Source organism: Drosophila albomicans, chromosome X (genome assembly GCF_009650485.2).
Source record: "Drosophila albomicans strain 15112-1751.03 chromosome X, ASM965048v2, whole genome shotgun sequence".
NCBI classification, from domain to species: domain Eukaryota; kingdom Metazoa; phylum Arthropoda; class Insecta; order Diptera; family Drosophilidae; genus Drosophila; species Drosophila albomicans.
Window position 1 is genome coordinate 6,553,240 of NC_047627.2, and position 25,055 is coordinate 6,578,294.

A 25,055-nucleotide genomic window follows, 5' to 3' on the forward strand; every position below is an offset into this window, starting at 1 on the left:
TCTAAAATTAAATGTAGTACTTAATACCAAATTTAATATAATAAAGGTCAAAACGGACATGACGGACAAGGCAAACAGAAAAAAACTTTAAAAACTTTTCGATCTTAAAAACTTAAAACAAGATTTCTTACTACATTTTCATTTTTATTATATTATAAATTTTATTTTATTATTATTATAAATTTGTATATAAAGTATACATATTATTGATCAGCGTCAACAGCCGAGACGATCTAGCCATGTCCGTCTGTCAAAAATTTGAAACAAACTTGTTATGCGTGCAAACATAACAAATGCTGTCGAAAAACCATTATAGCTCTATCTCATATAGTCTCTCAGAACCAGTGTTTCATACAGACAGACAGCCAGACAGACGGACAGACGGATGGACACGACGAACACGACAGACAGAAAAAACTTTAAAAACTTATCGATCTTAAAAACTTAAAACACGATTTCTTACTACATTTTCATTTTTATTATACCCGCTACCAATAGGGTAGAAGGGTATTATAACTTTGTACTGGCAGGAAATGTATGTAACAGGTAGAAGGAGGCATCTCCAAACCTATAAAGTATATATATTCTTGATCATCGTCAACAGCCGAGACGATCTAGCCATGTCCGTCTGTCAAAAATTTGAAACAAACTTGTTATGCGTGCAAACATAACAAATGCTGTCGAAAAACCATTATAGCTCTATCTCATATAGTCTCTCAGAACCAGTGTTTCATACAGACAGACAGCCAGACAGACGGACAGACGGATGGACACGACGAACACGACAGACAGAAAAAACTTTATAAACGTTTCGGTCTTAAGAACTTAGAAAATCTATTTTTTTTTTTTAAGAAACTAAATTGTAGAACGTTTGATATTAATTTAAGAATAAACCTTTTTTGTTCAATTTTAATCTCATATCATAATATAATATTTTAAGCACGACTTTTTCTGTATAGACAAAAACAACAGTAAATACTTATTCATTCATCTTTAAATCATTTTAATAGTTAATCCTGTTAATATAATGTATAAAATATTATAGTACTTGCTTTAATCTTTTTAATAGTTTTGCTGCTAATAATGTATAACATATTCTAATTAATTCTTTAATCTTTTTAATAATTTTGATACTAATAATGTATAAAATATTATAGTAAATTATTTAAACTTTTGCACACCAAATGTTGATATTTACAGGGTCACTCTCAGTCAGTCTAGCTAATTGTATTCACTTTTGTAAGGCTTGAGTGTGTGTGATCCACTTTTAGCACTAATTTCTAGTTATTCATTTAGTTGCAACATTCATTTCGACAGCAATTCACACTAGCTGCAACGTTGTGGCAGCTGAGGCAAGGACTCACGAGTCAAAGTGAGTGTGGTAAAAGTAGTCTGTCCATGCGGACTCAAGTTGCCTTTTATTTATCAGCGCTAGAGCAGAGCCATCAAGTTGAATGCCTCCTGCAATCCAGCTTCTCTCTCTCTCTTTCGTTCCTCTTTCCTTCCTCTCTTCCTCGCCTGCCCACAGACGTCGATGGTTTTGCTAGTGACGAAATGGCTCTGGAATGGCAGTTACGCCACTGACAAAATGTTACTCTCCAACTAGTCGTATGCCAAAAAAGGTCATAGGAATATCAAAAATAAAACAAAAACCAAAATGACAGCAACTGCTTCCTCCTATTCCCCTTCCTCTGTCCTCTGTTTTTCCCCTCGCTTCCTAGCTCCATAAAGCGATTCAGCAAAAGCCACGACGAGTTGAGTTCCCATGGGGTTTTTTGGTCTCTGTCTCTGCTTCTGACTCTGCCAGAGAGAGAGAGAGAGAGAGGAGCCAAGGACAAGGGACGGGGGTGAGCACGGGGACGACGACGGGGAGCAGGCGGCAGTTGCTCTTGATGAAAGGGTTCACAACTATTTTCTAACTATGTATTTAGCGCGCATTATGCGACGCCGTCTACATTCCCTCAACTCCCTTTGCCTTTCATTCTGTCTTCCTATCTCTCTTTCTCACTCTCTCTCTCTCTCTTTCTCTTTCGTGCACTCGTGCATTCGTGCACTGAGCGAAATCACAGAAGAAGTTAACTTAATATGTTAAATTATATAAAATGCATATTCTTTCAATCTTCTACCTATAATATAATCTTGTAATATTATACTTTTGTTTAAATTAAATGTTATTCATTGATTTCAATGTTATTTATTTTTCGCAGTGTACTTAGCATTTTGCCTACGTCACTCGCTGTCCAAGCGATGCCTGTTTTTATGATGATTATATGTTTGTTTGGCCCACTGGGCCAGTTAACAGTGGGTCCAATGCATTGGTTATTTGTGATAATAACAGACTTTACATATTTCATTCGTATATTACTAAATAATATATTTATGAAATTTAAAAAAGTTGTTATTTATGTACATTACCAATTTGTTACTTACTTACTTATTAAATTTTAAATTTCGAAATGAATTAATATCAATTATAATAAATAGATATATGCAATTCATACTTCATAATCATAAAATTATTTGCTACTTAAAGTCTATGTTTTTCACCACAAGAATTCATTAAAACTATAAATGGTTAGATAGTCTTTTTTTAATACAACAAGTCCTAGAATATCCTACAAAAGCTTACCTATGAAACTCCTGAATATTTGACTAAAATCATAAAATTTCTCTTTAATCAAATTTAATGCATTTAAAAAATGTTAAAATTAAAAAAAATAATAATAAATAAATTATAATATACTTGACCTACAAATCAGTAGTCATCAGAGCAGGCGCAGCTGCAGTTACTTTTCATTACTTTTCAAATGTGTTGCTTGTAATTCCCAACTTGCGATTAAGCAATGTCTAGTATAAAAGGGGCATACTTTGTGTGGAGAAATCGGCAGTCGAGCTTCCTGCGGTGTCAAGGGTTGCCACACATCCCCGACTAGTTGTGCGGACCAAAACTTTGATGAAATATTGCAACAACAACTTACACAACTAATATAACCGACTTCGATGAAATACAACAACAGCGATCAAGGATGATATTCAACACTTCATAGGAATTTAAGATAAAAGTGAAACAAATCAAATCATCAGATGAGATGATATGTGACCCACCGTGAGAAGCTGCAAAATGATTGCCACTTTTTTGTAAAACAACAAAAATAAAAAAAAAAGTTTAATTATTATTTGACGCTTTTTGTAGAAACAAATTTTTAAACAAAATAAAAAAAAGTGAAAAAATAGTTAAAATAAAAAATGATTATTTAAACATAAAAAGTGAATTAAAGCAAAATTAGAAGCGGCACATAAAAGCTAAATCTAGATAACATACAAATTTTTTGTAATAAAATACAATGACAAATTATTTAAAATTAAAAAAAATATAAATAAAGAAATGCTTGAAAATTTATTTGATCAATTTAAATAAGTGGTTCAAAACTTTAATTACTTTTCAATAAAATTAATAAAATGCATATATAAATAAACGAAATGACAAGAGCATGTTACAAAATTATTATGAAATGCTTCGCAAATAGTTTGTGACCCACTGTGGATAGTCCGATGGTCTGTTGGCTTCAGTGGGACTGCTTGACCCCCCGAACCTCGACCCCGACCCCGACCACGACTACGACCCCTGACCCCTGGACTCCTGACGAGGCCTTCGCCCATGACTGCTTATGCCCACTTGTAACATATTTTTTGGGCAGCGGATTAGTTGCACGCCATGTTGCCACTTGAAGTGTTTATGTGCATGAAGTGCCACAAATACACACACTCACTCACAAGCACACACACACACACACACATTCGCATACTTACATACACACATCGTAGTATAATAGTATATCATGCGACACTTAATAAAAACAATGTGCTCAACATGCCGCCTTAAATGGAAATCCATTTTCAGTGTTTGTTTTTGCTCGCTTTTCATGGAATTGTCTCTCAACTCTTCTGTGTGCGTGTGTGTGTTTGTGTGTGTGTGTGCGTTTTGGTTGAGTTATTTAAATGTCTGCTTTTGCTGGCTCCAAAAATGTATAATTAATTGTTTTAAAGCACATTCTCTTCCACAGTCCATCCACAGAAATTCGTCACCCACTTTTTGTCTCTTTTTGCGAAATGCTTTTCCCATTGGGGAAACTCTATGAAGAGACAGAGACAGAGAGAGAGAGAGAGGAGAGAGAGGGGAGATTGTGGGGGGCGGTCGTCTGCTTACAATATCATTTTGTGGCTTTTGTTTATTGTATTTTGCTGTGATGATGATGATTATACTAACTATATGAATGTATATATATGTTACATACATACATAAGTAGTCCTCGTCACATGCTGCTTAATCGTTTTGGCAATTAGTTAAAGAATTCTAAAGTAAATATAGTTCGTTAACAAATCCGCACGATGAAACACAAACAAATCAAATAAATACAAATCATTAGCAAATAAAATATCCAAATAATTGAGAATGAAATTAATATTTCAAATATTTCAAATTTAACTTTAAACTAAGAAAGTAAAAATCGAAAGAAAAAAATTATTAAATTTAATATTTCAGAAAAAAGACTTTACTTAAAATGTAACTAATTTCCTTAAATACTTAACCTATTAAAATTTCTTCAACTCTATTTAAAAACCACTTTAAAATTTAAATTAAACAATACTTTAGTTATTACTGTCTGTACCAGAAATCGCCATTAGAAATATCTTTTCTGTTACTAAATTTTAAGCAATTTAATATTAAATGCAATTTTAATTCAGAAACACTTCTGTTAAACAGAAAATTTATTCATTTTCATTATTGTTTGGTAAATTTTGTGTGTTTATTCAAATTCGAGTCAAAAAGTTGATCCATTTCTTTATTTTAAGATTCTTTAAATAATTAATTAAATGCACAAATTTAATACAAATTTAGATATGTAATTAAATTGATATATTTTATACCAAGCAATTTTTGCATCATCGTTACTCAAAATCTCTCTCTTTCTCTCTGTCTGTTTGTGCTGTTAATCTGAATTTATCAGTTACCTGCATTATTTGACAAGTTGTAACTAGAAATTGTTGGCTTACAATTGAATGCTCGAATGCGAATGCTCGAAGTGGGGAAGGATTGTGGAAAGGATTGCACAATACTATGGCGATAAATGGATCAATATTCCCAAATGAAATCGCCCCTTTCCTACAAGATATGTGCATAGACAAGCTATTGGAATACGCAGCATAGTTATGCAGTGGATGGGAGAGAGGGATAGGGAATGGGGGATAGGGGATGGAGGATGCCTGTGTTCCGGCTTCGAAGCTTCTGTGGCTCCTATGGTGACCGCCTTAAATTGCATCCTTGCCAAGCAAAACGATTTCTAATGGCGCCTCCACTTAGATTAGGTCAATTGGACTCTGCTCTGAGCTTTCGTTGCAAAAAATCATTCATTTTACATACTCACACACACACATGCACACATACACACTTACAGTAGTAGTAGTATTTGTTGGTCAGAAAGCCAAAGGCGAAAAGTTTTTGATGGTCATTGATGGTGATACGTCCGGCGTTGAACTCTGAGGTAAACGCAAAGGCAGTTGAACAAGCGACTGCGGATGCGATTGTTGAAGCCAGGGCCGGAAGGAGAGCAGGGCTGCAGACTGAGAGTGCGAGTGCGAGTGCGAGTGGGAGTGGGAGTGGGGCTGCCCACTCGGTCACTCTGGTCAGCAAAACTGCTAACAAGCTGCTAGCGACCAAACGTTGACAACCCCATGGGACATTTGGTCGGCTCGGTTAGGTTTAAGTGTTTTATGAACTTGTTTCAATGAAGTCATACAAAGTGCGTATGGGAATGTGTGTGTGTGTATGTGTATGTAAGTGTGTGTGTGTGTGTGTGTGTGTACTTGCAGGTGACATGTGGCAACAGAAGCCATGTCTACGCTTAACCTGACCTGGCCGTGGTCTAGCTCTGACCCGTCCATGTCTGGGGCATTGAAGCTTTTAATTTGATTTTCGTTCAAGTGCGGTTTTCCTATACCCCTCTCTCTCTCACTCTCTCTCTCTCTTTCGCTCTCTCCTCTACGTGTGTATGTTTAGGTATTTGACAAGTTGTGAACTCAATTCGGCTTTGTTGGTTGCATTGAACTTGAGCTTCTGCTGCTGCTACACGTTGCGCTCTAATGAGCGAGCCAGCAGCACACATCTTAATTAAAGCTAGTCCAAAATTGACAAATATTTAACGACTTGCACGACTCTCACATACCCTGAAGTGTGCACACTTCAAACTAACAAATATATAAAAATAACACTTCCCCTCAATATGACGTATATTTAAAAGAGGTTTCTCTGTTTAAAACTATTTTGAGACATCAAAATGATTTGAAAGTAACATTACTTGATATTCGACCATTGCATACAAAGTGTATGCATAATTTGTATTCCTTCTTACGACCACATGTGCTCACATGAAGTTAAGAAAGAAAGAATTTGTATTAATTTATAGTAAAGAAATTCATTTCCCAGATTTCAATTATGTAGTGAAAAATTCTGTATAAACATGTGAAAATATTTCAAATAAATTTAAGGAACTTTTCACATTACATTTCGAGAACAAAAGCTATGCATTATGATATGTGTTTGTAACGATTCAAAATTTGATCAGCCAAAAGGACCAGGCACATATTATGTTAACAATTTGAGAATCGCCGAGAAAGGAGTAGCGAATTTATTCATCTACGGATAGTGTTAATTGTCTGCTAATTTCCACATTCTAACATTCACAACTTAGAAATGATTTTTGTAATGCATGGAATAGAAAGCAAAAGCAAATTGCTAAACGTTTCAAATTTGAGCAGGCATTGAAACAAAAATTTTCAGAATTTACAGAAGGCATTGTATTATTACAGTGACGAAACTGAAATTGGAATACAAACAATTCGATAAAAGGAATAAACAGCAATAAGCATGGCATTCAATCCTGGAGTTTACGAAGCCGTCAACAAATTACTGGCGACTCCGAAGCCAAAATATCCCTACAAGTACAAAAATGTGGAGCTTCATGTTAATCTGAAGAATCACTCTCATGTTTACTTTCATAGATTGATTCGGTTGAGCCACTCGATCCGTACCAAATTGAATGTGTGCGTTCTTGGCGATGAGTTGCACTGCGCTGAGGCTATTAAAAATGGCATACATTGCATTAAAGCAAACATCATATTCAAACCCAAAAAGACCGTCGAATACTATATGAAGAAAATAATCATGACCTATGATGCATTTCTGATTTCGGATAGTCTATGCGCTCAAATGCCAAGCAAAATGGCGGTCCAATTTTTCAGGGCCAACAAAATCTTTCGGCTGTTGAGCCACGACAAACCGATGATGGAAAAAATCGAAGAATTGAAATATACCATAAATTTCAAGTTGATCAACTCACGCAAACTGTGCTCTGTGATTGGCAATCTTCGCTTGACTCCGGAAGAGCTTAATGACAACATCATCACTGCGATTCGTTTCTTAGTCCCGCAGCTCAAGGGTAAATGGGGCAATATCGAAAGCGTCTATATCAAGACTCCCGAGGGAGAACCGCATTTGGTCTTCTAACTGTTTGAATCGTTGCATTTCTGTTTCATCCAATTTAAGTTAAACAAAAATCTGTGACTGCATCAAATAAAATGTAATCTGATGTTTGAAGTTTAAATTATTGCATTTATTTATTGTATATTTTATACAATTTTATCAATTTAACTGAATAATAGACTTTTTTTAATTCTTTTTTATAGAAAGAATTCCTCTAGTAGAAATGTATAAACAGCAATCATAAAATATTCCAGAAACCCGCCAAGTATAGTTTTAGACAAAAATTATAAAAGACCTCTACATATTTCTTCCCGTCTGTCCGTCTAAATAAACACGTATATCTCAGAGATTAATGAAGCTAACGTGCTTGAATTTGGCATGAAGACTATACGACAATAAATCAATAAAATGAATATACAATAAACGTCCCACAACTAATACTGAAATAGAAATGCCACTGACAAAACATTCACCAAATCGAACTGCATGTTTTCTTTTTCGATCAATTCGATTCAATCAGGTCTGTTGACCTTACGACATTAACTTGTGGCATGTTGCACAAGTTGACAGTGAAAATGTGCAGTGCAGCGTAGCGTTAAGCTGGACAAACACTGGACAAAAAATGCTCACAAAGTGGAGCGCAACTTAAGGCAAAGGAACGTAACTCATTTGACAACATGCTGCGGCTGAGCAAAGTGGCCAAGTTTGAATCGGAGCCCGCATCCGCATCGAAGCGAGTCAGCTGGCGAAGCATTATAGCACTGAATACGGATGAATTTTGCCGCAACACAAGCATACACGGACTCAAGTACATCAACAGTCGCAAACTGCACATTGCAGACAGGTGAGAAACAAGCACACAAAAAAACGACAGAATGATAAAAAAAAACAATGAAGGAATACAAACAATTCGAGTGCAGAGGGTTCTTTGGCCTGGCTCTGTTCTCGGTGCTTTGCTTTGCCGCCTATTTGATGCAGGACGCCTTCGTCCGTTGGAACACAACACCGGTGATTGTGGGCATCAATCCGGAGCCGACGTACATAACAAACGAACCATTCCCGGCGATTAGCATCTGCAATCTGAATCAGGCCCTCGCCAGCCAAGCTGCCCACATCCTCAACGACACCTCGAAGTTTGCCATGCTGCAGGTGTTGTGTCGTCGCAAGCTCAATTCCCAATTTAGTCGCGGCCTCAACAACTGGGAGCAGCTCATTAGCAATGTGTGTTTGTGTGTGTGTGGGTCACTTACACTATTTTGAAATTACTTAATTTCTTCTTACTTCACACAAACACAGATTTCACAGCCCTGCAGCGATCTGGTGATTAGCTGTCGCTTTGGTGCCGTTGACACGCGATGCGAACGCACTTTTCATCCCATTGTCACGGACGAGGGACTCTGCTGTGTCTTCAACATGCTGCATCCACGATTCATGTACAAACACAAGTAAGCACTTTGTCCGTCCGTCTGTCCGTCTGTCTGTCCAAGCGTCCCAATCTTCAAAAATGCGGAAGCTAATTATCTTTTTAGTATTTTTTATCATTATTTGTAACATATTTCAAGTAGCGCCATTCCCTTTTAAATTTATAACATTTAAAAGTAATAAATTTGTATTTACTTATAGTCGCATAATACCATTTTAAAGATGCTAATTTAGCTCTTATCTTCAGTAACGCATAAAAAGCTTTTCAAGCCATCCTCAAAAGTTGCATTGAGTATTACCCACAAATCATAACATAGTTTAGACTTTAAAAGACCTTTTACTTCACTTCAATTGAGATTTTTGAAAAAGGTTTACCAAAAACCTTGAAAAGCTCTTCAAATTATGACAGGTTTTGACATTTTTTTAGCTTTAAAAGCTTTACAAGCCGTCCTCAAAAGTTGCATGAAGATCACCCACAAATCATAGCAGTCTTTAGACTTTAAGAGACCCTTTACTTCTCGCTTCAAAAAATAGTTCAAAGTTATGAATTGAACTTGTTGAAAAAGCTTTGCCCACAATCTTGAAAAGCTTTAACATTTAATTGGCATATTTTTAGCTTCTTCAATACGACTTCAAAAGACCTTTTGCTTTTCATATCAAATAACTTAAAAAAGGTATTCGTAACCTCTTTCTTCATTGTTAAAGTTATCAATTGAACTTTTTGAAAAACCTTCTCCCACAATCGTGAAAAGTTCTTAAAATTATGGCAGGCTTTGGCATATTTTTAGCTTCTTCAATGCTTGAAAGAGTTATTTATAAGCTAAACATTTCACGAGCATCACTCTAAAATAAGAGTACATACTTACTTATAGTATTCCGAACCCCTTTAACTATTTTTAAAAAATATAAATAAAGGGTCTTACCGCAAAACTCTCTCTCTCTCTGTCACTTAATTTCCGCAGTGTGCCTTTAACGCTGCGCAACATCACCATGGAGAAGAGCTACCAGGCGGTCAATTGGCATGCCGAGCTGGGCTACAGCCGCAGCTTAAAGAAGCCGCATAATCACTACTATCCACGCGCCTCGCTGGGCACTGGTGAATCGCTGGGACTGTCGCTCACACTGGACGTGCAGGCGGCCACATATTACTGCTCGTCAAGTAATAGCATTGGCCTCAAGATTGCGCTGCACAGTCCAAATGAGTCGCCCAATGTGCGAGAGACCGGGATGCTGCTCTCGCCGGGCTTGGAGACCAAGTTGCGCATTGAGCCGACCAAGTTAATGACCGAGGAAGCGTTGCGCAAGGTGCATCGCAAGTATCGACATTGTTTGTTTCGCAGCGAGGGCAATTTGAGTTATTTTGCGCACTACACGCAACGCAATTGCGAAATGGAATGCATGTCGCGACTGTTGTTGCAACACTGCGGCTGCGTTGTCTTCTACATGCCACGCATCCATGGCAACGACACCGTCTGCAGCATACGGGAATCGCACTGCGTGGAGAGCGTGCGTCTGCACACGATTGGTCAGGCGGTTGAATCGTGTCTGGACAATTGTTTGCCCAGCTGCTTTGATCTCACATTCAATGCGATTCCATATTCAACGAAGATCTCGTACAATGACTTCAAGATGGCCAATCCCAGCATGCAGAACTATAGCGAACGGTATGTGGAGAGCAGCATTGCCTTGGTCAATCTGTATTACAAGGAGCACACGTTCCGTGCCAGCAAACAGACCGAGTTCATTGGCATCACCGATTTTCTGTGTGGGTAACAAACACTGTTGAAGAGGCATTCGATTCCATTTCTTGTTTTATTACAGCCAACGTGGGCGGCTTGATGGGCTTGTTTCTGGGTTTCAGTTTCCTCTCGATTGCCGAATGCGTGTACTTCGCCTTCATTCGCCCATGTCGCATCTGCACCGAGCTGCGTCAGCGTCGTCCCGTCTCCACGCTGGAATTGGCCAAAGCATCGCAATGCACAGTCAAAAGGGTCAAGCGGCGAGTTAATACTTTGTTGCCGCAAGTGGTGTGGCAACGACAGCGTCAACGTCAACGTCAGCGACAGCAGCTGACGAAGCATTCACCATTTCACATTTCGGCTGCCACCTGGTTTAAAACGGAACTGGGACTCCAATTGCATCCGGCTTAAAACGTCGTATTTATTATTAGATGTTATATGTTGTGTGTGTGTGTTTTTGAACTATATTAAATCAAAGTATTGTGTAACTACATCATTTTTGGGCAGCGCAAAGTTTTTGGGTCGCTCATAGGCCAGCATAAACTGCTTCGATACTTTCTTCACTTCATCATCAAAAATCTGGCAAAGAGAAAAGATTTTTAATAATTTTAGTTTCCAATTTAATTAGTTTACATGGCATACCATTTATATTTGTTAATGTTTAACTGTTTGTTTTGAGCACATAATACGCTTTTCTTTCAACGCAAATTTCACTCAGGAAATCTACATCATTCTATAATATGTACATATTCTCAAGCTCAAATCAATTCATAAGCAGAAATTCAACTTGAAATTAGCTACAAATAAATAATTAAACTGAAAAGAATTCCTTCTACAAATGTTTATCTTCTCCTACAAATGATAATATTCTCACATTTTAATAAATTATATCATAAATTCGTTACATATTTATAACTTTTAAAATGAGTTATAAGCTGTTGTACTTTTTTGGTCGTGTTTTTGTTTATTCAAAAATAAATTAAGTAATATGTTTTATGTTGCAAAATTTAACTAAAATCCAGCGTTTAAATAAATTCAATACCTCTCTTAGTTTGGTCAGTATAATGATTTGAAGTTGTTGGTAGGTGGTGCTTGAAATAAGCTGTGATCCACTGTCATTTGCTTCTACATAGTAATATCTTGGAACTAGAGCACTGATTAATTAATGAATTGATTCATTAGCTAATTTTTCGTAGTTATATTCCTTCTTAAAATAAAAATCTTGACGATCCTTTCATAACTAAGCAAAAGGTTCCTTCTTTAAATATAAATCCGAACAATCCTTTCCTATTTAACTAATTTAACATATTTTAAATTCTCAGCGTATAATTAACTTTGTAGTATTACTTACATCAGATTCCTTCATTTCAAGCAGTTGTCCCAAATCAAATTCCATGAGGGGCAGGCTTTTGGAGACGAAACGGGCCGCATTTGCAACCTCGGGCACTGCGTGTTTCTGCAACAAAACCATTTCCCACAACGAGCTGTTAATCGCACCGGTCTTTACCGGATCCAGCTCAGTGTCATCAAAGGGATCTGCAATCTCCACAGCTGACAACAGAAGACAACATTCAAATATGCAAATATATTCAGGAAGAACAACAGCATTAGAACTTACCACTTGCGGCAGCTGTGGCGCAGATCAGACGCTTGAGACCCGTGTGACGCAACAATAGATTGCAGACGAAACGTATGAGAATGATGGCATCCTCCGTTGGACTACGCAAAGCTAGACGTGACATGCGTTTGGCAAAAGCAGCCACGAGATTTTCGGGCAAATGCGTCGAAGTCAAAAAGATGTCCGCCAAATAAAAGAGACGCGCCTTATATTTGTTGTAGAACATGCGGGGATAGAACATATTGTACAGCTTTTTATACACATCCGGATACGTGATGTTCTGCTTTTGCATCAGCGAAAAGATGCCCTGCAACGCCAGCAAAGCAATGGGACCATCTAATACATAACAAAACGTTAACAAAATATACAAGATCTTACAGTCATATCAACAACAACAAATTACAACTTACCGAACTGATGCAGCGAGTCCATGAGGAAATCGGTAAGCAATATGGGATTCTCCAAATGCGGTAGAATGCGCTCTAAGAGCACAACCAGCACCTGACGATGCACCTGCTCATCAACGCCGCTGCAACGATCAATGATGCCTTGCCATACGATATTCAACAGCTTTTGCGTGTCAGCCAAATCAAAGCTGCCTGCCATGTGATACTGTTGCTCGGCCAGCACAGTTTTGCCCAAGTCCAATGTATTGACGATGCCCAAATAGTTCAAAGCCTGTTGTGGCGTCTCCACAAAACTAGCCGGCGTCAATTGTGGCAACAGCTCGTAGCTCAACTGCAGCACGTCCAGGCAGCGTGCATATTTCTCAAATGCAGGCAATGCCAAGGCTGGCGACGTCTCCGATTCAATTAAGGCACCCAGAATGCTGCTCAAATGTTTCTTTGGCCAATTCCCATTGTTGTGCTTGATGTGCTTTGCCTCGGTCACAATGAGTTGCATGGCAACTTTGAGTGCAACGTTGGCATCTTCTTTGTTGGTGCCCGCCAAGCGCTGCAGCAGCCAGCTCCACGTTTTATTGTAGAGTGCAAAGCATTTGGCATTGGGATCCGTGTCCAATGTTTTCTTGAGCTTTGCTTTCGCTTTCGCCTTGGACTTTTTGCCGGGTTTGGTCAGCTCTTCGTCGGCGGGATAAACACTTTGACGCTTCAGTAGGTTCTTAAAGATCACCTCAATAGTGTGCATGAGACCCACTTGATGTGCGTACCCCTCCTCAGCCTGGAAACCATGTATAAATTTAGTTATTTTGCATAAACACAACACATTTAACTTACAAAAAGTTTAACAATGCCACCCAGTACTTTGGTATCGACTTGGGTGGCATTCAAAAAGGCATTTGCCTTTTGCTGCAGCTCGACGGGCACATTTGAACGTTTGGCGAGTGTGTCCAACGCTGGAGCTCCTTGTTTCGCTTTATTTGTGTGTTTCATGATCGTATTTTCAAAACGTAAATAAAACGCGACACATCCAAATATAAAACGTGCGCGGCGAACTGCTGACTAAAATGCGGGGCTGCCAACTTGTGTGTGGACTGGACGCAACAAGCACGCGTTTTGGGCAAATTTTGCGCATTTCTCACGTTTATTCATCTGCAGCACATGTGTGTTCGTTGTTTGTTTATTTTTTTTTTTTTAATTGATATTATAAATAATTAAAATGAATGTGAGCACGGATTTTAAGCCTGTACCAACGCGTGCTGCGCTTGCACTACAGAAGAGTGCCAACAAAACAGAATTCACGGCTCTAGTCTTTCAAGAGCCGCAGACTGCAGCAACAACAAAAACAAACACAACAGGCGAAGGAGCTGAGGCTACATCAACAAATGCTAAGGACACAAAGACGGACAACGAATTCGACATGAAGCGCGCACGCCATGAGGTTCTCAACTTTGCTATGGCCAATCAACGGACCAGTAAAAACAAGCGCAAAATGGAAATATTTCAGCTGATCAAATTGGGCGCCAAGCCGCCGAAGAAGGCGTACAAAAACTACAAAGATCTGAAAGCGGAACGGCAGCGGCTCCAGGATATTCGCGAGCAGCGCAAGAAATTCCATCAGTTGGGCAAAAATCAAGCGGGCGCCGCTAGCGTTAAATGTACAACGAAAACGCAGCGAAATCAACGCGATAAGAAGCGAGCACCAGTTGCAAATATTGGCCAGCATTATGGCAAAGCCGAGACAAAACTGAAAAAGCGTAATTAAAGCATATTTCAAACAGAATTTTCAACATGGCCTGTTTTATTTTGTAAACAAAACGCATACGCATATGTCTGTTATGCGATGTTTATGTTTATTTTTTTATACCTGGCAGCCCAAAATGCGATTAGCGTTGCCAATGTATTAATAGCCTTTAACATTTTTATTTATCACACAATGAAGTTTCAAATGCAGAATGCGTAGCTATATTTATGTTTTAACTAAATACCTATGTAAGGGCATTTTTTATAGTTCTGCATTTGTACTTAGTAAACAAATGTATTTACATATCTTATGTATATTTTAATTATTTGGCAACCCCAAATGAGTTGGCGCTGCCAATCTTTTGGAAATCATATGTTTCTATTGCTATTGTTGTTGTTTTTTTTTTGTGTGCACTTGATTATTGGTCAGACGTGCGATTACGTGAATTCAGTTAGAAGCATTAAGAATTGTTATTAATTGCGAACAATACAAAATGAACGCAGCTCCACGTGCCGCCATCAATCAGCTACTACGACGCGCCTACAGCGCTGCAAGTGGTGCCTCCAAGCCCACAATCACTTCGAGTGCCGCTCCAGCTTCAGCTCCTGTTAAGAATGTGACTGGTCTGAGCAGCGCCTGTGTGAAGCCCACATCGACACCAGTTGGACCAGGAGCGTCAGCTAGCAGCGGATACAAAGTGCCCGAATATTTCTGCTTCAATCGCTTCTCTTATGCCGAAGCTGAGGTTGAGATGGCCAAATATCGCTGCCCTCAGCCATCTGCGGTGAAGAAGTAAAAGCGATTAAACAAACAATGTAATTATTTAGATGAAATGCATATGTATAATAAAAAACGTTAAAGAAAACGCAGCAAGCCAGTAATTATTTGACAAATTAATATAGGCACGCACATATATATATATATATATATATATATATATATATATATATATGTATAAACATATATACATATATGCATATATTGTGTAGCATATACAGTATATTTGTGTGTGTGTCTGCTGCATTGGCATGCCAACCTGTTGACCAAGGTTGGCAGCGCACACCAGCGCGCTCTGGTCTTGCAAACACACACACACAAGTTGGCAGCACCGCGATTTGCATTTATTTTTGTGCTCTCGTTCTCTCCCTCTTTTTCACTGCTATTTCTCATCGTAATTTCATGGCGAGTGGCAGTGCTGTGCTGTTCTGTTCTGGTTAATCGACATCGAAAATATTGAGCGCGGGAAGTGATAGAGAGATATTCCAACACACACTGTGTTGTTTTCACATCCAATTTGTCGTTGCAGTTAATAACACCAAAAAAAGTAAATCGCAATTTTATTTTTTTTTTCATTGCGTTCGTCTGCAAATTATTACAAAATAAATGAAAACGAAAAAATAAATGCAAAACAAACTGTGCAAGCAAGCAAGCAGTAAGCCACGGGGTAGGGAAGCGCAGCTCTCTTCATTGTGTTGTTTGTGCGTGTATGTGTGGTACAGTTGGGTAGAAAAAACATTGCTGGCCTGGCAGCGCCGTACAGCAGAACCAGCACAGTAAAAAAAGAAAATAGAAACAGTGAAGCAAGCAAAACTCAAAAAAAGAAAAAAAAAAAACAAATATATAATAATATAGTGACGTTATTTATTTATGAATTGCAAACTGTGTGTAAATGAAAAAGCCGTCGAACATTAATGAATTAGTGCAAAATAAAATGAACGGTGTTGCCAATTTGCTAATATTTTACAGCAGCAGGGAAGACTTCACAAACGCAATCGCAATCGAACGCAGTGCAGTGAAAGCAGAAATCATAAACGACGTTTATGCAAAGAAAAACGAAAAATGTAAAACCTTTTCAAAACGTAAGTGCAGTCTAAACAAAAAAAAAATGGTCTAGGTGAAAAAAAATTGCAATTAATTGAAAGGGGCAACACAGCAGTAGTTGATTAGCAGATATGCGCGTAGTTATATCTATTAAAATATATATCAGCGAGCTAGATAGATATATGCATATATATATGTGTGTGAGCGTGTGTACCTCAACTGGCGCGCAAAAATTTAGCATAGTGTAGTTTGCCTGAGATTGCCTGCTGCCGCTAGCCAAAACCAAAAATGTCTAAAATGGGCGCCAGAGTTGTCGCGCATTCACGATTAGAGAGGAGCGCGTGATTGATGCACGTAAAAGAATATTTAGGAAAATATATTAATCGAAAATGCCAAGTCAAGAAATATTTCATTTTCTTCGTGATTAGAATACATTGGCAGCTTCATCTAATTAAAGAGTAGCGCGCCAAAACATAGAGATATTATTTATATATATATATAGAGAGAGAAATGTATTTCATAAAAGTAATGTAAAATAAAATTGTGTCATATCTAATTACTTATGCCATACCTAATTAGGATAGTTTGCCATGGTTGCCACTGCGCTGCATTAGTATTGTTTTGTTATTTGGCAGACGATTTAAAAAATGTGCATTCTCTTTACGATTGCGTTTTCTTGACTCTTTTAATTCAATCAATTTGCAGTGATATATGTAAAAAATGCGAGCTGGTAAAAAGACGGCAACAGCAGCTGACACGACAGGCAAGACTCGACCGTGCATAGTTTATGTGAAGAATCTAAAGGAATCTGAGACCACTGAGTTGATCAACAATTCGACGCACTACAGCAAGCAACAGCAACGCAACGCATCAGGCAAGCGCAACATAAATACAACAACGTTCAAGGAGAAGGAAAAGGAGAGGGAGAGGGAGAAGACAGGAGATCTGAGAGAGACGCGCACATCGAGACGTGCCACATCCATAGCAAACGTGGAACTGTTGCCCAAGCGAGCAAACGCAGCCGTTATCGGCAAATCTCCAATTGTGGCTTCTGTACGCGGACGTCCTCCCATCAAGCAGCAGCAGCTGCAGCAACAGCAGCAGCTGAAGCGACGCAACACCGAGTTTCCAGTGGCAAGAACTCCTGTTGCTGCTGCTGCTGCCACAACTTTGGCTGCTGTGAAGCGACGGGACAACAACAACACAACCATCACAACAACGACAACAACAACGTCGTCAGCGAAAGGCAACAAAATGTACAAACAATCCAAGTTGGCCATGTCGTCATCAGCATCGTCGGCCATTGTCACATCACCGCCACCGACAATTGCCGCAAGTCGTTCGCGTCGCTCGATCAAACCGAATCCCAAATATGCCAGCGATGACATGGTGACACCCAAATATGTTGCCGCCCTGGCCAGCGATACGCCCAACAAGCGAGGAGGCGGGGCCAAGCAACTGTTTCTGGACGACGACGATGACGAGGACGATGATCTGCATGATTTGATTGAGGAGGATAACGATGATGAGCTCACCGATGCCGCCTTCAATCCGCAGCTGCACAAATCCGACGATGACGACGAAATCAGCGAGGCGGAATTCGAGGAGCAGCTGCGACGCGAGAAGGTGCCACCGAAACGTGGTCGTGGACGACCACCAAAGCATCCGCATGCCATTGCCGCCGCAGCGGCTGCTCAAGCGGCACGCAATGCGGCCCAGGCTCAGGCGGAACAGCGTGGCAGCGGCGGACGTGGCAATGTGGCGTCAGTAGGTCGCGGCGGCGGCACACATCTGCAGCAGCTGCGCCGCTCGATGGCCGTCAATCATATGGTACGCTCCAATCCCATGACGTTGGTGGGCAACAAACGCAAGCTGGAGGATCATCAGGATGGCCCAGTGGCACGCAAACGCATGGCCACCGAATTGAATAGCAGCGGCGGCGTTGGCGGACGCACAGCACCTGTTATCAATGGCAGCACATCGGTCGCAAAGACAGCGGCCATCGGACTGCTGGGCAATCAGAGCAAGACCAAGCTCATTGTGAGCAGCAACAACAATAGCGCAGGCGGCGGCATGCGCTTCATACAGACAACAAATGCCAAGCAACAGTCGCAGCAGCAGCAGCAGCAACGAGCTGTGTCCAATTTCAAGTTGAACTCGGCGTCGGCAACGATGCCGGGACGTCCGATTGGCAGTGTGGGCGTGGCACGTTCCGGTCCAGCGGCACGTCCAGTGGCCGGCAGCCAGCAGCGCGGTGTCGGCAGCGGCGGCGGTGGCGGTGGCCTCAAGATGCACAAGGCGTCGATGGGCAGCGGGGCGGCAGGCAATGCCAAAGTGAAGGTGGAGAGCAGCAGCAACGATGAGGTGCCGACATTTACCATTGTGAATATCGATGATATTATCAATCAGGATGATGTGCTCATCTCGCGCACCTCGAACAACAATCGCAAGACGCCGCACACGCCACGCAACATCAGCAGCAGCAGCAACAGCAATAACAACAACTCACGCTCCACGTCCGCCAACAACAACAGCAGCAGCAACAGTGCAACGCCGCTCAGCAACAACACAACTGGCAACAGTTTGAATTCGAGCGGCAAACGCATCAAGATGCTGTCGACAACAACAACAAGCACAGCGGGCAAAACAACGGGCGGCTTAAAGCAACTGACATTGGCGGAAGCGACAAAGCCGCGTCCACGCATCCTTAACGCTGAGATGGGCAAAAAGACGCCGGTGATGAAGCCACTGATGTGCATGGGCAAGGAACTGTGTCCCACGCCCAGCGATGGCGGCGATACCGAAGACGATGAGGATCTAATGTCGCATGAGATGGCCGATGAGGATGACATTGCAACCATATCACCAACCACAGCAGCCACAACAACGACAACAACAGCAGCGGGAAGTGGAGCATCGCAATCGCGTGTTGTGCGTCGCGTGCAAACTGCTAAATGGCTGCCAAATGCTGCACGACGCAACATTTTGGCGACGACACCGAATGCGAGCAATAAGCAACAGCAGCAACAACAACAACAGCTGGTGACAGATCGCAAGCTGACAAAGCTGCTGGGCGAGGGCAGTGATGATGATATGGTCTTTAAGAAGCCGGCAAGTCCGTCAACCTCATTGTCAGCCACAAACACGCCACAGCAGTCGGCGTTAGGTTTGCGTCGCTCCAAAGAGAATGCGAATGCCAATGCCAATATCATTATTAAAACCAGCAACAGTCCGAGCAACTTGGATGAGGCAACGACCATTGATGGCGATGTGGCTGCTGCCATGTTGTTGGATGGGGCAACAACAACAGCGGTTGCTGCGGACACGAAAACAACGGGCATTATCAAACAAGAGGCGAAATACTTTCCACCCGAAACAACCACATACTGTGAGGAAGATGGACGGATTGTGAAGAAGATCACATGCTATGAGACCTGGCATGTGATTAGCACACCCCGCGAGTCCATCACAAAGACACGCCAGCAACGCACCTGCCTCGAATTATCGCTGGCCAAGCTTGCGAATGTCGCCACACGCATCAAAGTCCCCTCGAGCAAATGGACCAGCAAGGTGACGCTGTACAAGGTGTCGCCATCGCTGATGCAGCGCCAAACGATGACCATATTCACCGGTGATCTGAAGACCTACAACATACCCGAGGAGGAGCGTCACAAATATCAGCCATCGTGTGTCCTGTTCCGACGATCGGTGCTCGATCGCAGCAAGTGCCGTGTGCCCTTCGATCGTGCCATCATCTTTAAGAACAAATGCTTCTATGCGAACATCGAGGGCAAGCATGTCAATTTGCTGGGCGCACCCGAGGTCGTGAATACCATTAAGGATGTGGAGATACTCATCGATATCGTTGATTCGCTGGCATTATCAAGCAATCTTGTTGAAATGGTTACTTCCAAGTAGTTCGTGAGCGGGGGGCACAACGGGGGGATTATGCTGTATGCTGTATAAAATATGCAACAAATAATTCAAAAAACAAAAAAAAGAAGAAAAAAACACAATACTACGTAATTAATTATGTAGAATCCGGACAGTTGAGAGTAAGTGGCGTACAAAATTCTTTGAAGAGAATTTGGATCAATTTGATATGATATGATGGGTTACGCTGAATGTTTCTTTTTTTTTTTAATTCGATTTAACTTAGTTGTAATAGTTACTTTAGCGTAATAGTTACTTTAGCTGCTCGTTATATATCTACATAAAAAATATATAATAAAACAATTCAACACAAACACACGCAAAAACCAACAACAACAACAACCACAACACAGCAATAACAACAATTTATACACATGCATATTTTATATATATACACAATTTTAATTTTCAATCATTATTTTGATAATATATTCTAAATGTGTAATGATGTATATCGGATAAATCGGAATAATCCCCAAGAGCAAAACTGTATAATTCGAGAGTCGAACGCGACTTTCAAAGTAAACCTAAAAATTAAAGAAAAACCAACTCTATAATTTTTAATAAATAAGTTTTACATAATGTATGTATGTAGGGCATAAATAATTTTTAAAAAAAAACTAAAAAAAAAAAACAAAAAATCGAGATAGAAAACCACTTTTTAATTTGCAAATATATAAAACTGTAGTTGATTTATATTGTAAACAAAAAAATAAAGAAAAATAAAAACGATCCGTAAAGAAAACAACATTACAAGATAAGGCGCGAATGCGCATATTTAAATTTATTTCTACATTTAAAGCAATGACGAGGGAGTAATAAATAAACATATATATTATTTTATTTCTTTATATACGATTAAAAGTTTAATCTAAAAGCTAAATGCATTGTATTTTTCAATCATTCTGGTTGGGTTTGGATTTTCAAAATAAATAAATTGTTTAATATTTCAGTACAACTTCAACGAATGCCAGTGTGTACACACTTGAAATGTGGCCCATAATTGTCATTTGTGTTTGTGCTATCGATTTTGCAACCCTCTGAAGTTTTGTTGTTTGATCGAGTGCAATTTATTAATTGTTACAGCATACAGACTTAATTTAAATGTTTAATTTCATTTGTACAATAGTTTTGTGGGTGCATACCTTTTCGGGGTAAGAAGAATCGATAGTTATCAATCGATGTGAACTTTTCTTCTTTGTGTGCCTGCAAAACAGCGTGACCGCATATGTATATTGCTAAATATACTATTTGAAGATGCGAACTTCAAGTATAAAACTCGCATTATTTAAATGGGAAAGCTTCTTATTAGTCCTGCTGCCAAAAAAAAATATTAATAAAGCAAACCGTCAAGTTTCTCATAGAAATACATGAAAAACAAACATAATACCAACATCAGCGGTCACACTGAAGTTGGCTTGTTTAAAATTCACATCGATAACTATCGCGTATGCGTGCGTGTGTGAGTATGTGCGGCGAACGTGTTGAGCATCCCTGGTTCGATACACGTATCGATATCAGTCTAGCGCTGTCAATTATTTACCTATATATATATATTTTGTCTCCCCACAAAAAATTATAATTATAAACGCCCAACCAAAAAGTAAAAAACAAGAAAAAACTAAAGAAAAACTAACGCAAAAAAACACAAAGTAAAAGTGTGCGGCAGCAAGCAATTGCGGTGATTGATGTGGTCTGTGTGTGCGTGTGTGTGTGTAGGAGCGAACAGAGGAGGGAGCAAATGAAGGAGGAGGAGCGCTGCTTGCTGCGGCTCCATTGACAACCCAACCCAAAAAAGCAGAAGCACAGCGACAAGCAGAAACGAGAGGAGTACACATACAGTGCATAGAAGAAGAGCGAGCGCAAAGGGAAAAACGCAGACAACAAAAAAAAAAAAAAAAACGAAGAAAACTGTGGAAACTGCATAATTAATATTTAACACATACAGTAATACACATAACTTAAGAAATTACATTGTATAAGTTAGGCAGCCTCCCCCACCCCCCACAAACATCAAAATGGATACCGAGCGCGGAGCAACAAATAATGGACAAGAGACGAAGGTGATTTATCACATCGACGATGAGAGCACTCCATATTTGGTCAAAATACCCATATGCTCGGCTCAGGTGACGCTCAAGGACTTTAAGCTGGTGCTGAACAAACAGAACAACAACTACAAGTATTTCTTCAAGTCGATGGACGCGGACTTTGGTGTCGTCAAAGAGGAGATCGCCGACGATGCCACCATATTGCCTTGCTTCAATGGACGCGTCGTCTCGTGGCTCGTCTCCGCCGATGGCACCAATCAATCCGACAATTGCTCCGAGCTGCCGCCAAGTGAATGCGAAATGCGTGTGCGCACTCATCTAATGCAACAACAGCAGCAACAACAGCAACAACAACAACAGCAGCAACAGCAACAGCATCTACAACAGCAATCACAACAGCAAACACAACAGCAATCAACACAGCAACAGCAGCAACACAAGTTGCCGCTGCAACTGCTGCAAGCGCCGCCACTCACATATCAATCGGCCTCGGTGCTCTCCAGCGATCTGGATTCCACCAGCCTGTTTGGCACCGAATCCGAACTGACCTTGGATCGCGACATGACCGACTACAGCAGCGTGCAACGGTTGCAGGTCCGCAAGAAGCCGCAGCGTCGCAAAAAGCGTGCGCCCAGCATGTCGCGCACATCCTCGTACAGTTCGATCACCGACTCGACAATGTCGCTGAACATCATCACGGTGTCGATCAACATGGAGGCCGTTAACTTTCTGGGCATCTCAATTGTTGGCCAATCGAATCGCGGCGGCGATGGCGGCATCTATGTGGGCAGCATCATGAAGGGCGGTGCCGTCGCCTTGGATGGTCGCATCGAGCCGGGCGACATGATATTGCAGGTGAACGATGTGAATTTCGAGAATATGACCAATGACGAGGCGGTGCGTGTGCTGCGCGAAGTCGTCCAGAAGCCGGGACCGATCAAACTGGTTGTGGCCAAGTGTTGGGATCCCAATCCCAAGGGTTATTTCACCATACCGCGCACGGAACCGGTGCGTCCCATTGATCCCGGCGCTTGGGTGGCGCACACACAAGCGTTGACCTCACATGACAGTATTATGGCCGATATACCGGAGCCGATCAAGGAGCGACTCGATCAGAACAACATTGAGGAGATTGTGAAGGCCATGACGAAACCGGACAGTGGCCTCGAGATACGTGATCGCATGTGGCTGAAGATAACCATACCGAATGCATTTATTGGTGCCGATGCTGTAAATTGGGTGCTCGAGAATGTGGAGGATGTGCAGGATCGACGCGAGGCCAGACGCATTGTGTCGGCGATGTTGCGCAACAATTTCATCAAGCATACCGTGAACAAATTGACATTCTCCGAGCAATGCTATTACGTGGTGAACGAGGAGCGTAATCCAAATATGCGATTGGCCGGCATGCACAATAATCCCCATGGCATGGTCGGTGGACCGCATGGCGGTGGGGCATTGAGTCATGCGGACACCGAGAGCATCACCAGCGACATTGGTCCGTTGCCAAATCCGCCAATCTATATGCCATACTCGGCCACATATAATCCAAGTCACGGCTATCAGCCGATACAATATGGCATCGCCGAGCGTCACATTTCGTCCGGTTCGAGCAGCTCGGATGTGCTCACCAGCAAGGATATCTCGGCGTCGCAGAGTGACATCACCTCGGTCATTCATCAGACCAATCAGCTAACGATCGCTGCGCATGGCTCCAATAAATCATCGGGTTCATCGAATCGCGGTGGCGGCGGCGGTGGCGGAGGAGGCGGTGGTGGTGGAGGTGGCAATACCAACGATCAGGACGTATCCGTATTTAATTACGTATTGTAGAAATCTTTTGCAATGAAATTGTGTGTTTATTATTAATTAATATAATTATTCTTTTTATACATATACGAGTATACAAGCGAAACAGAAACAGAAACAGAAAACAACAAAAACAAAACAATATAATATGTATATTTATAAGAAGCTGATCATAACGAAGTCGCAAGATATTGACGATGATAATGATAATGATGATGATGATGATAATGATGTGGACACTGTGTCAAGTAGGATTAGCTCGAGACGTGACGCCTCCGCAGCATGGATTACACGAATGCGATTGCGATAGAAAGAGAGAGCGCGTCGAGAATGAAAGTGAAAGAGAGAGAGAGAGAACAAGTTGCATGGGATGAATGGAAGCCAGCTTGTAATGAGCATAAGAATGAGATGATAATTTTGAATAAAGTTCTAAGAATTTAGTAATCAAAAACAAAAACAAACAACAACAAAAAAACAAATAAAAAATATAATGCATAATTTTTGCCAATTTATTTGTGTGTTCTTAAGCACTTTCTTATCTTGAATGTGTGATTTATTGATTTTTCAGCTCCTTGTGATAAAACAAACACAAAAACTTCCTATCCACTGGCAATGTGAACGATAAAAATACCAAAATTGCATAGATAAGCGCATTAACAATGGAAAAATGTATAATTTACAAATATAGATTATTATTTGCTAGCTTTTACACTGTTATTTTGAATTAGGCGCGCGGCATACGTTTTACAGCACTATGTCAAACATCGAAATGTATGCAGTAGTATATTAATACTGCAATTGGGTGTCTGGCAACGCTCTAAAAAAGTAAAGTTCTAAAATTTCGGTTTGTAAATGGTGAAGTTTTCATAGCAATAAATAGTGTAGTATAATTTATAATAATAACAATATTATTTGTCATTACACAACTACAAAAAATTAAATCGTTATCGATAACTCCCAGTGGTGAGTATGGTGGTATT

At 40.5% G+C, this 25,055-nt stretch overlaps 7 protein-coding genes across 9 annotated transcripts; 6 read left to right on the forward strand and 1 right to left on the reverse strand.

Annotated features, from left to right (window-relative positions):
• Positions 1–6,729: 6,729 nt before the first annotated feature.
• LOC117574158 (60S ribosomal protein L10a-2-like) lies at positions 6,730–7,661 on the forward strand. Its single transcript, XM_034257847.2, has 2 exons — positions 6,730–6,999; positions 7,060–7,661. Exons 1-2 carry the CDS (start codon positions 6,926–6,928, stop codon positions 7,562–7,564), a joined length of 579 nt encoding a protein of 192 aa, XP_034113738.1. The 5' UTR covers positions 6,730–6,925; the 3' UTR covers positions 7,565–7,661.
• An 815-nt stretch (positions 7,662–8,476) lies between these two features.
• On the forward strand, positions 8,477–11,113 carry LOC117568117 (pickpocket protein 28). The gene is made up of 4 exons (XM_034248524.2): positions 8,477–8,761; positions 8,837–8,985; positions 9,925–10,727; positions 10,784–11,113. Exons 1-4 carry the CDS (start codon positions 8,513–8,515, stop codon positions 11,110–11,112), a joined length of 1,530 nt encoding a protein of 509 aa, XP_034104415.2. The 5' UTR covers positions 8,477–8,512; the 3' UTR covers position 11,113.
• On the reverse strand, positions 11,093–13,795 carry LOC117573806 (nucleolar complex protein 4 homolog B). Its single transcript, XM_034257221.2, has 5 exons — positions 13,555–13,795; positions 12,730–13,498; positions 12,320–12,655; positions 12,053–12,252; positions 11,093–11,280 (listed from the first exon to the last, which is right to left on the reverse strand). The coding sequence occupies exons 1-5, from the start codon at positions 13,708–13,710 to the stop codon at positions 11,164–11,166; spliced, it is 1,578 nt and encodes a 525-aa protein (XP_034113112.2). The 5' UTR covers positions 13,711–13,795; the 3' UTR covers positions 11,093–11,163.
• A 71-nt stretch (positions 13,796–13,866) lies between these two features.
• Positions 13,867–14,500, forward strand: LOC117573814 (uncharacterized protein C1orf131 homolog). The gene has a single exon (XM_034257235.2). The coding sequence runs from the start codon at positions 13,937–13,939 to the stop codon at positions 14,480–14,482; it is 546 nt and encodes a 181-aa protein (XP_034113126.1). The 5' UTR covers positions 13,867–13,936; the 3' UTR covers positions 14,483–14,500.
• A 349-nt stretch (positions 14,501–14,849) lies between these two features.
• Positions 14,850–15,330, forward strand: LOC117573819 (uncharacterized). Its single transcript, XM_034257249.2, has one exon. The coding sequence runs from the start codon at positions 14,955–14,957 to the stop codon at positions 15,255–15,257; it is 303 nt and encodes a 100-aa protein (XP_034113140.1). The 5' UTR covers positions 14,850–14,954; the 3' UTR covers positions 15,258–15,330.
• A 302-nt stretch (positions 15,331–15,632) lies between these two features.
• On the forward strand, positions 15,633–20,772 carry LOC117567840 (uncharacterized). 3 transcript variants are annotated; one of them, XM_034248094.2, is made up of 3 exons: positions 15,633–15,785; positions 16,208–16,320; positions 16,988–20,772. In XM_034248094.2, exon 3 carries the CDS (start codon positions 17,003–17,005, stop codon positions 20,198–20,200), a length of 3,198 nt encoding a protein of 1,065 aa, XP_034103985.1. In that variant the 5' UTR covers positions 15,633–15,785; positions 16,208–16,320; positions 16,988–17,002; the 3' UTR covers positions 20,201–20,772. The 3 variants fall into 3 exon arrangements, with proteins under 3 accessions (XP_034103985.1, XP_034103991.1, XP_051858178.1); XM_034248100.2 differs by lacking the exon at positions 16,208–16,320; XM_052002218.1 differs by lacking the exon at positions 15,633–15,785 and having other exon boundaries at positions 15,812–16,320.
• A 950-nt stretch (positions 20,773–21,722) lies between these two features.
• On the forward strand, positions 21,723–24,583 carry LOC117573373 (segment polarity protein dishevelled). Its single transcript, XM_034256514.2, has one exon. The coding sequence runs from the start codon at positions 22,234–22,236 to the stop codon at positions 24,097–24,099; it is 1,866 nt and encodes a 621-aa protein (XP_034112405.1). The 5' UTR covers positions 21,723–22,233; the 3' UTR covers positions 24,100–24,583.
• The last annotated feature ends 472 nt before the right edge of the window (positions 24,584–25,055 follow it).